The 15,974-nt window shown below is 28.9% G+C and overlaps 1 protein-coding gene across 5 annotated transcripts; it reads right to left on the bottom strand.

Annotated features, from left to right (window-relative positions):
- Positions 1-119: 119 nt before the first annotated feature.
- On the bottom strand, positions 120-8,858 carry LOC108479439 (histidine kinase 3-like). 5 transcript variants are annotated; one of them, XR_008275853.1, is made up of 11 exons: positions 7,571-8,857; positions 4,760-5,041; positions 4,377-4,546; positions 3,841-4,053; positions 3,415-3,601; positions 3,279-3,330; positions 2,915-3,144; positions 2,674-2,772; positions 1,396-2,516; positions 877-1,239; positions 120-730 (listed from the first exon to the last, which is right to left on the bottom strand). XR_008275853.1 is itself a non-coding variant. In XM_017782024.2 (10 exons), the coding sequence occupies exons 1-10, from the start codon at positions 8,003-8,005 to the stop codon at positions 996-998; spliced, it is 3,033 nt and encodes a 1,010-aa protein (XP_017637513.1). In that variant the 5' UTR covers positions 8,006-8,858; the 3' UTR covers positions 876-995. The 5 variants fall into 5 exon arrangements, 1 of the variants encoding a protein (XP_017637513.1); XR_008275856.1 differs by lacking the exon at positions 7,571-8,857 and adding an exon at positions 5,451-5,566; XR_008275855.1 differs by lacking the exon at positions 7,571-8,857 and adding an exon at positions 5,437-5,538.
- Positions 8,859-15,974: the final 7,116 nt, after the last annotated feature.

The raw sequence follows: 15,974 nt of genomic DNA, 5'->3' as shown, positions 1-15,974 counted from the left end.
ATGTGAATCCGTGTGAACTTACATTTCCCTTGAATTATGCCTAAGTAAACCTTGACTAAGGAAACAAATTAGCAGAGACCTTATAAGAAGAAATTTGTGTTTAATTCAGTCACACAAAATTTTCAAAGAATCTTACTTCATTTTCTTCATAAATTGTTGCGTAAGATAATGCCTACATATATGACAATACTAACACTTGAAAAATTAATAACATTAGACCCAACCACATTAAACATAACGTAATAGCACCATACAAATACAACACCAAAATGAAACAGCGACCAACACTATATAAATATACACCATTGCTCCAAATATACATTAACACCAATTATGATAAGATAACATAGATGAACATGATACAATTTGTTAAATCTGAATAAGGTACTGACCAATCATTTTATTGGAGCATTAATTAATGTATAAGACTCAATCCTCCCCCCCCCCGGGGATGCTGAGATACTGATACACTCAAAGGAATATGATTTTCTTCCATTCATTTCAATATGGTAACTTTGTTTTTACCCTAAGTTAAAATCAGTGTTTTTCTTTTTACTGCACAGAAATCTGAATTCACCAACCCTGCTGGAAGGCTTGTGATCGTGACCAACTTTACAGGCAAAAATGAAAAAGGATCTACAACCTTTGTCAACTGCTTTGTAGAATACAAGAAAATCCCATACCCAAGCATGATTTTATATACACCCTGCTACAAAAACACGTTTTTTTCCTGCAAGAACATCATTCATGGCAAGATGTCAAGAGATTGGTGAAAAAGAAAAACATGATGTTTGATTTTGTTAAGGTTTGAGAAATAATTGCATGGTTTCTTGAGGTTCTGAAAGAAACTAAAAACCAAGGTTGGAGGCAACTCACTCTTGGGAAGAATTGCGACTTATTAAGGTATCTCAAAGCATGCCATAGAAGGGGCGGTTGTACTGATGCCATCAGCAAGTCATGCACAGAAGTCCTTCCAACCGATTCTGATCTGATGCCTAATGGAAAAATCGTGAAACTTCCCGGTATAATTGCTCGGCTTCAAATGGTTTAGATACATATCCATCCATTCCACGCCGTAGGCACTCCTCATGTGTGGCCTGGATAACATCTGCCGTCATAGCCAAAATTGGTACATGCCAGTTTGAAATGTTGTTATAAGTTTCGACTGATAATTCTCCAAAGTGAATACGGTCATTGATATTTTGTTCCGAATCCCGAATTCTCTTTGTAGCTTCAAACCTGTAAAATGCAAACATAAGACATTGTAAAGGCAACTTCAACGCCAATTAAACCAACTAGAAAATATTATTTTTGTCTTATTTTGTAAGATTTTGAAACTCAATTTCTGAATCAGAATTTTATAGGGAAGTTCTAAAAGCAACACGGGATACATACCCATCCATCTCAGGCATTTGGATATCCATGAAACAGGCATCAAACCGGTGAGGCGGTGTAAGCAGTTCAATAGCTTCCATTCCTCTTGAAGCACTAACCACATCAGCTCCATATTTTTTCAAAGCACCAGCAGCTACTTTTAGGTTCACGTTGTTGTCATCTACAATTAGAATTTTTCTCCCAGGAAGAAGATTCTGAAGAGATAGGCTAGGTAACTCCCCATTACGAGGATTCCCTTTGTTCCCATCACCCATGGCTCGTTGTAGAGATGCCGCTAACATGCTAGCCCTCAAGGGCTTCGGGATGACGGTCAAGTTACAAACACCAGACGTAGTAGTATTTGCTCGGGAAGAACTGATAGAATTGGACAAAAGGAATACCTTCGGAGTAGTAATAGCTCTTTTCTCCAAGTTATCGATGAAGTGAGCTGAACCATTTAGATCTTGATCCCAAACTTCCTGTTCGATGAGAACCATGTTGAAAGCACTACCACCTTGGCTTATGCTAGATAAACCTTGTTTCCAATCGGAAACTACTTCAACATGAATTCCCAACCGCTGGATATGATATCTTGACACTTTGGCCCGGACAGATCTAGGATCCACAACTAGTGCTCTCTTCCCACGGAACTCTGAGGAAACTGAGTTAGTCTGGTTGTTGATTTGCTGGCTTTTGTACTCCTTCGAACTAGAAGAGCCACTGGTGAAACCAGCAGTAAATGTAAAGGTAGAACCAATCTTGGGAATGCTAACAAAACCAATTTCTCCCTTCATTAGATTAACCAAACACTTGCTTATGCTTAGTCCGATGCCCGTGCCTCCATGCGTTCGGGAAATAGAAGGGCCCACTTGCATAAAAGGTGTGAAAACACGAGATTGTGCTTCTATAGGGATTCCTTCTCCTGTATCTTCAACTGATACAATAATATTAATGCTGTCAGAGAAAGGATGAATGGATCCTTCTTGACTGAAAGTTCTAAATCCTTTCCAGCTCTGGAGTCTATCCGCAACTGGAAAACCACTCAAGGTATTGTTTGATGAAGATTCAGTCTCAACTTCTATTGAATCAATCACCTCCTCCACAAGATGAACCGTAACATGGATGTGCCCTTTCTCTGTGAACTGCACCAGTAAGTAAATGATAAGTTTATGCCACTAAAGCATAATTAAGATCAAACCCAACTTAAATCGAAGCATCCACAAGTCAGAATTAATTGATTTGACAAAACTTATTCCAACAAGTTTCGTTTATATATTAAATCGAGAACCAACAACATACCTTAATTGAGTTTCCCATGAGATTGGTGATGATTTGTCTGAATCTCCCGGGATCGCCAATTAGCGTCTCAGGCACTTGATCTGAAATGAAAACTGCCAACTGCACTCATCCGCAAATCAATTATACAAAATAAAATATATGTTAAGACTCTTGGATGAACACCGCACAAAGGGTGAAAGAGAACGAAAAAGGGAAGAGAGTGGAAGGAAGGTGGTGAGTCATAGAGATACAGGTATCTCACCTCTACTCCTTTGTCTTGAGCCTTCCCTGAAAAGAGTGATAAGACATCGTCCAAGACTGCTCGTAGATCAAACTGCACTTCCTCGAGCTCTAGCTTACCAGATTCGATCTTAGCCTGATCCAAAACCTCATTTATAAGCGCAACCAGAGCCTTTCCACTAGCTTGGGCAGTTCGGACATAATCAAGTTGTGTAACATCTAAATCCGTGTCCATAAGCATATGCAACATTCCTGTAAGAAAAAGTGGCACACTGTCATGGCTAAGTAAACTCTATTCTTTACTAGTTATTTGATTTAATTTTCTGAGCATTATTATACACTGCATGCAAATAAATTCAGAGAAATAAATGGATGTTTAGACTCACCCAGCACACCGTTCATTGGGGTTCTAATCTCATGTGAAACAGTAGCAAGGAACTGAAAAAACAGTTACAAGTAATTAGGACCAAATATCTGTAACAGGCCTGAACACGTAGGATATAGATCAGATGTGTCATATACCTGAGATTTGGCCACATCAGCTGCCTCAGCCTGTTTTTTGAGCTCCATCATCTTGTGGCAATCATCTTCTACCTTCGCAATTCGATTAACAGCTGCATGAAATATATGCCCAACAAGTAATGCAATCACAAGGATGCCAATTGAAGTGGTTATTGCTAGCCACGGCCACGGTGGCTTTTGTTTAAACCTATAGGAAGAGCAAAATTAGATCATGGTTATGTCCGAGTTACCCTGGTTTTATGGACATGTAACAGTGAAAATTATGTAAAGGTTGGCATCCACTTGCAAAGGCACAGAAATCATTTGTTATCAAAGAAATAACTGAATTTATGTTGAAATGAAATGGGTTGAAAGCTAACAATAGAAGCCCATATCAAAGAGAAGGTGAAACCAAGATCAAAAGGTGATCCAAGATTGATGGACTACCTGCAGCGCATCTCGTGCTTTCTGAAAGGATCTCCAAAATTAAGATGGCTGACAAGCTCCAACCCATCATCTGATGCGTTTGAGCCATACATACTAATAGGGTAAGATCGATTAGTTGTGTCCAACACATTGACAAGTATTGTTTGTTTGCTTGCAAGCTGATGTAGCAACTTCTCCACAAGTGACTCGACATCAAACACTCCACCAAGATATCTGATCGAGCAATGATGGTATTAAGTAACATCTCAATAACTAATGTGATCATCTTATCCAAGCCATTAACTAGAGCATCACATCGGGGACCTTTTCTTAAAAAAACAAAGAGCTTGTTTCATCTTTTCGGCATGGCAAATGTAATGATCGATGCATATGATCATTTTAGAGTCCTTAAGCTATCAGATTTCTTCTTACAACTTTTATCTGTTTTGTGCATTTTAGAGATGGGAAGCCTAAGGCATTCAGCTTCCTACTAATTCTGCAAAATATATGGAAACATTGATTAAATATTTCTACTTTTGTTCATAGTGAAAACATACCCATTAGTTGCTTGAATCCTCTCATTAGGAGTTGCATTCGAGGGAAGATCCCTCTTGTAGACAGCAAATGTCAAAATAACTCCAAGACGATTTGTTTTGAGTAATGGAAAAGGAGCTGTCAGCACCCCCTTTCCTGATTTTCTTGCACGCAATACATTCTCGCGATCTTCCTGTTGATACCCAAAAAATTAAAGATTCACAACTGAATATTATAAACGAATGAATTCAAAATTCTTTATTCAACTAGTGCCAAAACTCTTTAGAGATAGAAAATACTTAATTCGGTTCTCTTTTATACCATTTTTCTTTAGAAAAAGTGCAATTTATCAGTATTGGCTACAGGTACTGAAAACCAAACCTTTTGGAATATTAAACGATCTCACCTTTCCCGACAGCAGATCAATAGAAATCACATGTGATATGATATCCTGTGCAAAGATAACAGGTGCGTATTCTTCCTGAATCGGCGATGGTTCAAAGAGGTCAGGATTATAGTCATCTTTATGAACAGGATTTTTTTCGAGTGTATCCATCCTCTTAATAGTCCATCCTTGATGCTTTTCAAATTGTTCCCTTTCAGAGTGGAGCACCCTTACAGCATATGCCACACCACTTGTGAGGGGCCTTTCAAAAGCAGTTCGCTCCGTGTACCTTGCAAAAGTCATCTGCAGGTTCATAAAGTGAGTTCCCTTTGTTGACTAAAAAACAAATGATCATATAATCCACAACTAAAACCACTCAGATCTTTTCTAGTCTAAGAAGCTTTAAAAAACGTATTCAATGTTTTGAAGCAAGTATGGCTACCCAGTTGACAAGATTCTTATTCAACTAAAATTCGGAAGTATCAATTTTGGTTGAAACTATAACTATATAGCCAACCAAAAACATCAGGTGAGTAAATTGCCAAATATGAGTTCATCCTAAATTAAGAAAAGTGCAGCAAGATTAACACACTGAATCAAGCAAATGACAAAGAAGAAAGTAACCATAGCTATCAAGCACAACACAAACATAATCAATTTGACTCGAGCACGATAAAGAAGAGAGTAAATGAAACAACCCAAAATTTGTTACATTATAAAAGCATTGATAAATCGAGTTGTGTTTTTGATAAATTGAAATAAGGAAATGAAGGTGATAAAAGAGGAAGCTGAGTGATGTTAGAGAAGATTTAATTGAGAAGCATGATCTGATGCATTAATTTAAAGTAGGGACTAAATCATAAATATGTGGAAAGTTCTGGGGCCCAAGTGTAAATACTTAGAATTTCAAAGGTTAAAAGTATAAATATGAAAAATTTGAAAGGCCAATAGGTACAAATATCTTAATGGTGGAAGAATATGGAAAATAAGAAAAATTGATGAATAAGAACCAAATTGAATAAGCAAAAAAAGTACGAGGGACTCAATTGTAATCTTAGAAAAATTAAGTGATGATTCAAAAAAAAAATTGTGGAGAATATTGAAGGATAAAATGATCATTTCTCAATCAATATAAATTTCATGATAATCAAAGGATTGGTGTTGAAATTTGATTTGTTTGAATATTTTATTATTATTTTATTTTAAGATATTTTATTATTAATTAATAGTTAAGAAAATATGGGAAAAAAAAAATGTCTTTCATCTTTCCTTCCACCTTTTCACGCCACTTCTTGGTGAAGAAAGAAGTTTTCATTTTTTACATTTAGTCCTTCCACCATAAATTTATCACTTTTCCCTCGAATTTCAAGGAATTTCCATAAAGAAAAGTGATAAAAAGACTATGGGTAATAAGAATATTACCTTGGATTCAAAAAAATAGAAGCTGAAGGAGAGAAAATCAAGTAAAGTTTGAAATCAATAAGACAAGAACATCAAAATTTAAATATGTTTTTAAGTTTGATATTATTGAAAAAGCTAAAAAATGAGGTTATTAGAGTTTTTTTATATAAAATTTTATATTCTTAATATGTTAGTGAAGGGAAATAAGAGGAAGTGATAGGAAATATTGTAAAGAAAGGAAAGAAGAGTGCTATAAATTTGGTTATCAACATTTTGCACTAAAACAATTTTGGACATTAGCAGTAGTCTGATTTTGAAAATTCATCAAAAATGGTAGAAATCTATTTAGAGGTTGAATCAAATATGAAATTAAATCTTATTGAGTTTAGTTTTGTATAAAAGAAACAGCGAAAGCAACGGATTGTAGATTTTGAGATATATTAATTCTTGTGAGGCAAGGTCGGAATAGATTTAGGTTCCCCTGTTCTAACTTTGGAAAATTATCAAAAATTGTATAAAAATGATTAGGGTCTGAAATATATACGTTTAAATTCTTAACGAGTCTATTTTTAAGAGAAACAAATGGAAACGTCATCCAAACCCCTTATTCAGAGATAATTAATTTTTAGTAAAGAAAAGTCGAAACTGTCAAGTAGCAGAACAGGAGAAATTTTGAAGAATTTACTGTACTGATTGACTAAAGTAGAAATTCTGAAAATTTTATGATAAAAAGATATTTGAGTCTAGTTTCAAAAACATTAAGCAGATCTTAATTTGAATTATGTAGCGTAAAATATAAATAATTTAATGACCATGACACAAGTGCACAACCTTAATTTGAACACATAAGTAAATAGTGAAAATATTGTTACTGTTCATATAAGCATGTTATACTAAAAGTTAAAATTCTAATATATATATTCATAAAGGATTGGGAATTGAGAGGAAGAAGAGGAGGAAAAGAAAATAATAATAATAATAATAATAATAATAGTAAATGAATTTGAAATGTTATGAAATTGTTATAAGTGATATAATGATTAATACATGTGAAAATATTTAAATGAATTGATTAAATATGACTCAGAATAAAAATGAATTTGACTATTGTTGCTTCGGCAACAAATGTAGAATCCCGATATCTTAACCCGGTGATCTGGTCGGTTATAGGGGTGTTACAGTAAACCACGGCAATCAAATACAATAAATGCATAATCACTTTGAATCAAGCACGCCACAAAGAAGAGTAAACGACAGCAATCAAGCACAACAAATGCATAATCACTTTGAATCGAGCAAGCAGTAGCGTAAACATGGAATCAAGCGCAACAAATGCATAATCACTTTGAATCGAGCAAAAAATGCATAATTATCTATCACAACTAGTTTTATTATCCTAACTAAAAATTAGGAGAAGCGGATATAGCTTACTTGATCAATAGCAGAAGGGTTTTTGCCATGGTGGAAAGTTGAGATCAAAATTGACATAGCCTGGATATGGTTCATGCTTACATTAAACTGATCTTGCAACATCCGAGCTCTCTCGTCGCACATGCTAGCGAGCGTCTCCCTCCTCTTTTCGGTAGCTTGAGAACTCATATAACAGAAGATCCAAATAGAGACTACAGTCCAACCAATGACCCATGAAAGCAAGAGCTTTCTCCACCAAGTTTTGCTAACTCTCTTGGAACCAATAAACTGGTAGTAGTGATGGTGGATCTTGAAACTATAAGTTGAGATTATATCCCAGCATTTGAACCACATCTTGGTACCGCTATCACCAAGGAGACTAGCCTCGGTGCACTTAAATTGACAATTGATCAAACAGTTCATGGACATCATAGAAGCTATCCAGCAACATAACATCCAAAACCGATAGACCCACTGTCAAATCTATTGAAACATCACCAGAAAATGAAGAGGCTTGGGGATAAGAAGAAAAAAAACCCAGTAAGCTCCAAATTGACTACAGGACAGATGAATTTTAAGGAGCTTTAGATAGTAAGGGAAAGCAAAGGAAAAGGGAAAAAGAAAAAGAGAAAGAAAAGATGCTATCTTATCCAGCAATTGAGAATGGCAAAACAGAAGACCCAGACTAAAGAAGATAAGAAAATTTTTCTCAATAACCACAAGGAGAAAGAAGCAAACAAAATTCCTCAAAGATTCTCAGTTTCTACTTCAAAACAGAGTTTATTTCCCCTCTCTTAAATACCAACCAGTTTCCAGAAAACAAAGATTCCAAATTCACACATCAAATCAATAAAAACAAGCTTAACCTCACCCCCATGCAAAACAACCTGACAGGAAATCTAGTCTTTATATGAAAGAAAGTCCTAAAATTCCAAAAAAAAAAAAAAATTCAAGCAGGAAGACAATCACCAAACATGTGGGTATATTATGGTTTGACCCCAGAACTTACTGCTAAAATAAGATTAATTTTATGAGTACTATCGAAGCTGACACTGCCCTTGCAAGTTGCAGCTGCTGTAGTTGACGGAAAAAGAACCTAAAAAGAGTGGATTCATGGACGTTTAAGATTGGAGGAATCTGTGAAAGAAAGATGAGAAGAATATGATGTTAGAAATGTCTGCTAGCACACCCCCACTATCTCCATTGACCTCCCACCTTCACATTTTTCATATATAGACTACTAAAATTTCACCTTCATTTCTTACGTAAGATGCTTTTCATTTTTCTTTTAAAAAAATGCTTTTAATTCAATGTTTTTTTTGAATGATTAATTAAATATTTTATACTTTCCTTTCTTTTCTTCACATATTTAAGGCTACGAATTAGTAACATTAATGTATTAAGTCGGTCGTAATTTAATACTAGGCATTATAGCACTCAATAATTATTTTTCAGAAAATTATTATTTTCTTCGGAAATTAATAAAGATATTTTTTTACTTATGTTAAAAATTCTTACCTTTTACCAGAATTTTTCCTCATCCTTCTATTTTAATATTTAAATTTATATTAATTATTTTTATTATATATTTAATAAGTTTTTCTCATATTATTACATCGTAATATTAGAATTTTAAATTGCACAAATAAGATTTAAAGATTAATATAAATTCTATTTAGAAGGTGATAAAAATAAAATTTTTACGAATTAAAAAGATTTAAAATTATTTTTAAAATTAAAATATTTTACTAATAATATATCAAATAATAACTCTTAATTATATGTAATATCAATGCAAATAGATATAATATTAATGAAAATTGAGTAAATATTAATGTTGCAAAATTTATGTTGATTATAAAAATTCTTTGGATGCCTTAATTCTATTTGGCATTTCCATGTTGATATTGTTAGATAACATTTTAACCCTTTTCATTAATTTTAACATGTAAAGTAGTAGTCTATATATGAAAATGTGATTTCCTTATTTAGAAAAGGTGTAATTAAAAGCACAAAATAAGAAAATTGTCAAATATATATAAATTAAATTGTTGAATTTTATAACATGTAAAGTAAATTAGGAAATTACACTTTTAACTGTTACAGACAACCTGTCTAAATAATGTTTGTCCCAACTTGAAAAGGTTTACTTAGCATAAAGTAAGAAAAATCACTGTCTTTGCTATCACTATAGCCAAATTCATTCCGCTAATTGTACTAGTTTCATCAATTAATTCTATTGACTATTTATTTAAAATTATTTGATAAATTTTAGTTGGAAATTGATATTTGTAAAATGATAAATAAAAGTATTACACATTTTATTGTTAAGTATTTATTTGTTTATAATATTTTAGTATTTATTGCATAAAATTATTGAAATAAAACACTATTATCAAGGAATTATAATCATTATGGAAATTAATTAGTAAATATTTTGAAATTTTAAAAAACAATTTTGACTTAAAACGAACTATGGGGACCCAAAAATAGAATTATAAGGACCAAAAATTCAAATTATAGGGGCAAAAATGAAGAAAAATCGACTAACAAGGAGGAAAAAAATTTGACAAATAAAGACCAAAAAAAGTACAAGAATTTAAAAGCATAAAAAAAACTAATCTTAATGGATGAAATTATATTGCAAATAAAATTTCATACTTGCTTTTTGTATATTTACGGTGGAGTTTTTTTTTTAGATTTACTTAACATTTTTGAGGGGAAAATGAAAATGAGAAAATGGAGATTACTTATATCTTAGCACCCTTATTATGTTTGAGAGCATGTGACAAATGGAGTAATTTTTGAGTAAGCATGGTTATATATGTCATTCAACATATTTCATTCAGTTGTGGGAAAAGTTGTCCATCCTTACTTTTTTTGTTTTAGAAGTTTTAGCTCAACAAGCTCTTTCAAACCTCAATTCACTAAATATTACAATTAGAGGATTTGACTACCTAATCTTTTATTTGTGCCAAAATCAACTAAAAGAAAACTTAAAACTCTGTTTACCAAACCCATCCATTGTATTTACTATACATCTTTGTATTATTCATAAAATTGAAATTTAGTTCATATATTTTATTTTTAAAAATTTAATTTTTATTTTTAAATTTTAAAATTTAGGTATAATTGTTAATACTATTAAATGTATTGATATGATAATTTTAAAATAAAAATATTTATTTAATAACATTATAATTAAAAAATAACATTATAATAAATTTAAATTTAACAAAATAATCTTAACAATATTAAATAATTTAATTTATAATTTTTAAAATAAATTAATTAAATTACTAGAATTAAAAATATAATCACAAAATTTCAAAATAGAAATTTATGTCAGGTTTTAACCTATTATTTTTTAAATGGTTTATTTTAACCATACTTTGTTTTCACATCGCTATGTATGGACTCATCAATGACCAACGCCTCGAGTGGACAACTCCTGCACGCCAAGTGGTCATCTCTCTGTCTTACTATGGCTGTATTTTATGTTGACAAAAGTACCCTCTGCATTAAACCAAATTATAAGCAATTCACATCATCCTTTTTTACCCATTTTGGCGTTAGAAACCCATAATAGTACTTTTGAGTTAAAAATGTAGGTATAGATGAAAAAAAATTGTATTAAACTGTAATTCTACATTATTCTTATTTATTTTCAATAGAAGAATGATAAATCAGATTTTTTTCTCCTGATTTTTAACATTTTTTTGTTAAATTAGAATTTTTTTAAAGAGAAAAAAGTTGAACATCAAGATGAAAAATCTAATTTGTCATTCAATTATTAGAAAAATATAAAAATGATGTAGAATTACGCTTCATACAATCCATTCTGAAAAGAAGAGAGCAAGGCTATAGTTCATATTTATTTTTATTTTACATAATAATTAAATATATTCATTTGAATTTTATTAAAAATATAATTGTTTGAATAAAATAAAATAAAATTTTATATAATTTATCAAAATATAAAATTTTGTTGAATTAGGTTAAAAACTTTAAAATACTATTTGACGTTTTTCCAGATTTTTAAAAGAAATTTGATAAACTAAACTGATACAAATAGGGTTTATTTAAATGAATGTTTATTTTAAATTAGAACTATTATTACCATAATTGCATGAGTATTTTTAAATATCCAAAATTAATATCAACTTATATATTTCTAAAAACATAATATATATATATATATATATATATATTGGATAGAGATTCAAACCTGGACAAAAAAATTAATATTATCAAAGATTCTACTATGATTTAGATTCTAATAATAAATAGATAAAAATTAAAATATATAAAACTATAGAACTAAAATTGAGTTTGATGTAAAAGATTAATTCAGTAAAAAATACATAATAAGCAAATTCAAAGTATAATAATTAATGAATAAATTAAGGATATATATTTTAAAATTTTAAAAATAATTATCGCTAAATAAAATTACTCATTTATTAATTAAATCTTATTGTTATCAAAATCGAGAAAGAAGATGGAAATAAATTTTGATAAAAATAAAATGCAAATTTAGGCCCCAAAATCGTAATAATTATTAGTAGGAGTGACACCTCAACGACTTTTTTATTATCAAGTTTAAAACACAAAGTTAAACCCCACCAAAAAGAAGAAAATGTAGTTGTAACCAACTTCCTCCAACCCCTTCATAACATTTCGAGAAACCTACCTTACACAACCAGTTCTTTGAAAAAACCAACTGATTGTTTGTAAATTTGATAAATGTTGGCAAAATATCTCCTCTATTAAATACATGGTAGAATGGATTTAAGGCACCAACCTTGATTTAATGTGCAATGTTTTACGAGTTTTTATATGAAATTTTAATTTGATTCAATTTTTACAAATTTTTAACAATATTATTGAATTATCACAATTTTAAGTTGATATATTTCATACACAAACAATTATGTTAATCTAATATGAAAATAAATATTTATATTAATTTCTTTAAATATATACAATTGAATTAAAATTTAAGTTTTATGTATACATATAAATCATAATTTAAGTTTTATGTGTATAATTACACTAAATTAAAGTTCATGTATCAAATTTCACATTAAATTTAAATTCATATACAAATTTTATAATCATGAATTTATAAATAAATTTTACCATTATATCAATAAATTAGAAAAAATATAAATAAAATATTTTTCACACCCACTTTGCATGTATAGATAATATCATTAATTCAACATTGTAATAAATAAAAGAAAAGAGGAGGGCAATGTTGTAAGAAAGCTTAAGGGTGACAAAACAGTAAATAGAGTAGAAAAGCGGTGGCGAAAAGGAAAGCACATTAATCAAGGCAATATCACCAAACGAGATGATTGATTAGGCCATCACTACCCACTTCTTTCTTGTCTTTGACAAAAACAAAACAAACATACAGCCAAAAATATACGAATTTGTTTAAATATTATTATAATCAAAATGTAATGTATCGCAAGGTTAAATTAGGAGTAAAAGCAGTTTCTTTTAATTAATCAGGCGTTTAGGTGAATTTTAAAATTTAAGGAAATAGATTAATTTTAGAGAAAATGATTAACTTATTTTTTAAAAATTATAATTTTTACTTTTTTAATTATAATTAATTAATTTTTTCTTTAAGTTATAATTTTGACTTTTTATTATTATAATTAATTAATTTGATTAGATGGTTAAATGTTAATAGTTTTATTTTTAAGTCTCAAGTTTCAATTTATCTTCCACTCACATTTATATATTTTTTATTTCATTTTGTTTTAAAAAATTAAAATTTTTAATTAGTATTTTTAACATATCATTTCGTTTGGTTAAATAGTTAAATAAAATAATTTTATCCTTTAAACTTAGGTTTTATTCCTTCTTTTAAATATATTTATAATTTTTATTTCATGTTATTTTAAGCTCTCTTTTATGTTTAATTAATAAATATATAATTTTCAAATTTTTATTTTTAATTTATCATTTGAAAATGATTTAAGCAAATACTCGAGTTGATAAAATTGTCACCATATCAAATTACTAGGACCAATCAAAACCATCGCAAACAAGTTGAGATGACTAAAGCGAGAAGAAACCTCTATTTCTCCATTAAACCTTTGGTCCCATATCTTTTATCTCCTGTATTCATAGCCCTGTAATAAAACATTAAAACACAGGCTGTGTAAGAATTGAATGTGAGGAGAAAATACCAGATCAGAGAAATTTAAAGAGTATATATTTATCTAAGCTGAGCAAGGGAATCTTGACTCTTTAAGTACTTAAGAGTACCAGCTATTATTACGGTGTAATAGAACTATTCTCCATCAATTCACAAAAAGAGAAACCATGGCATACAAAGATACAAAAACGAAGCTGATATGTTCATTAATTACAAATAAAAATAACTTAAAACAACTTAAAATAAAAATTATAAATGTGTTTAAAAGAGGAATAGAACCTGAGTTTAAATGATGAAATCATCATTATTTAACTATTTAACCAATTAAACTAATATGTTAAAAATATAAAAAAACTTAAAAACAAAATGAAATAATATATATATATATATATATATATATGAGTAGGAGAGAATCAAATCTAAGACTTAAAGGATAAAACTACTAACATTTAAACATCGACCAAGGTAATTAATTATATTAAAAAATCAAATAATTACCCTAAATTTTTAAAAATTCAGCCTAAAAGCCTAATTAATAAGAAAAAAAATGGCCTTTACCCTAATTTAGCCGTATCGCAGTTTGAAATGGTTAAGGTTTAAACTTCGTCCAAAATAAAATTTAAATATTGATTTTATTTATATAAATTTATGTTAATATATTTTGGTTATGTTTTTATTTTAATTATAACCATTTAACTGTATCTCATATATGATTATTTACTTGAAATTATATTTATTGATGTCAATTATTTGATTAAATTAATTTCACCAATGGTTGAATATCAATTTAATTAGAAAAGATTAAAAACTTAAATTTTATTATAAAGATACTTATGATTTTTAATATTTTTAAAATTTTAAATTAACTAGTTTAAACTATAATTTTAAAAGAATTTTTAAAATAAATGAGCCATTAAATTAACATAGTTTCGGTGGTGTGAATTCAAATTTTGATTTTGATTATATATAAATTTTATAGGTTAAAATATAATACTCTTTGTAATAGTTTTATATTTTTATTTTTAAGTAATTAGTCCCTTTATTTTTCGGGTTTCAAATTTCAGGTATAATTATTAAAATTGTTAAGATTATTTTGTTAAATTCAAGTTCATTATTTTAATTATACTACTTTTAAATGAGTTTTTTTTTAAATTTCGAATGTTACACCAACAAAATTAACAAAAATAATTTAACAATATTAACAACTAGACTTTAATTTTGAAATCTCAAAAGTAGAGGAACTAAATTTCTAAAATAAAAGTATAAAACTAATTTCTAAATTTGTGAAGAGGATAGGGATCTATGACATATTTTAATCAAAATTTATATATACTTTTTCTTATGTAACAAATATGTTGTAAAATTTATATATATATATATATATATAAACATCAAATATGGTTTTGGTTGAATGGTAATGTATAGATGTAATTGTTTAAATATTATTATGTGTATATTTTATATTTTTGATATAAAAATATTGTATGACAAAAATACTCTCAAAATAATACAATATATTTTGAGAAGTGAAGGTTTTTCATCTTTTCTCAACCTAGGTAACGTATGGTGCTTTCTCATATTATGACCCTAATAGAATATGATTCTTTGAAATGTAATCGCTAAAAAGTTAATTTACAACGTTTAGAATACATTTGAATGTATTAATTAAAATCACAAGAAAGTGACATTATCTCATTTAGTTCATTAAGTACTGTCTTAAAAATGTAATGATAATTTATAAATTTACTCTTATTAAATAAAATAATAATAATCATGTACCTAATTTTTATAAGAAAATTTATTCTTAACAAATATTTGAATTAAATATTCAATAATAAAATTTAATTGATAAAATTTAAATTATTTTTAAGTTATAAATTTAACTCAAAAGTAATAGGGAAAATAAAGTAGTAGGAAAGAGGCAATAGTATTTTTTTAACAGTTATTATTAGACTAATATCCTAAACTAATATAAAATAGGGTTAATTTTGTTGTAATATTTTTTAACTTTCCAATATATATGAGAAAGTAAGTTTTCCTACTTTTTATCTTAAGAATTATATTGTCATGTTCATTGTAAAATAATTCTCAAAACAAAATTAAATTTTAAGAAAAGTAGATAAAATTAACAGATTAATTGTTAAAATCACTTTGCAATTGTCAAGAAAGTGATTACTTTCCATCATAACAAACGCTATTTAAATTGATATCCGATTAACTTATGACATCAACTCAATCAAGTTGTTATAA

Source organism: Gossypium arboreum, chromosome 12 (assembly GCF_025698485.1).
Source record: "Gossypium arboreum isolate Shixiya-1 chromosome 12, ASM2569848v2, whole genome shotgun sequence".
NCBI classification, from domain to species: Eukaryota; Viridiplantae; Streptophyta; class Magnoliopsida; order Malvales; family Malvaceae; genus Gossypium; species Gossypium arboreum.
Note: the sequence above shows the minus strand (reverse complement) of the source record. Positions and strands in the feature narration are given on the sequence as shown.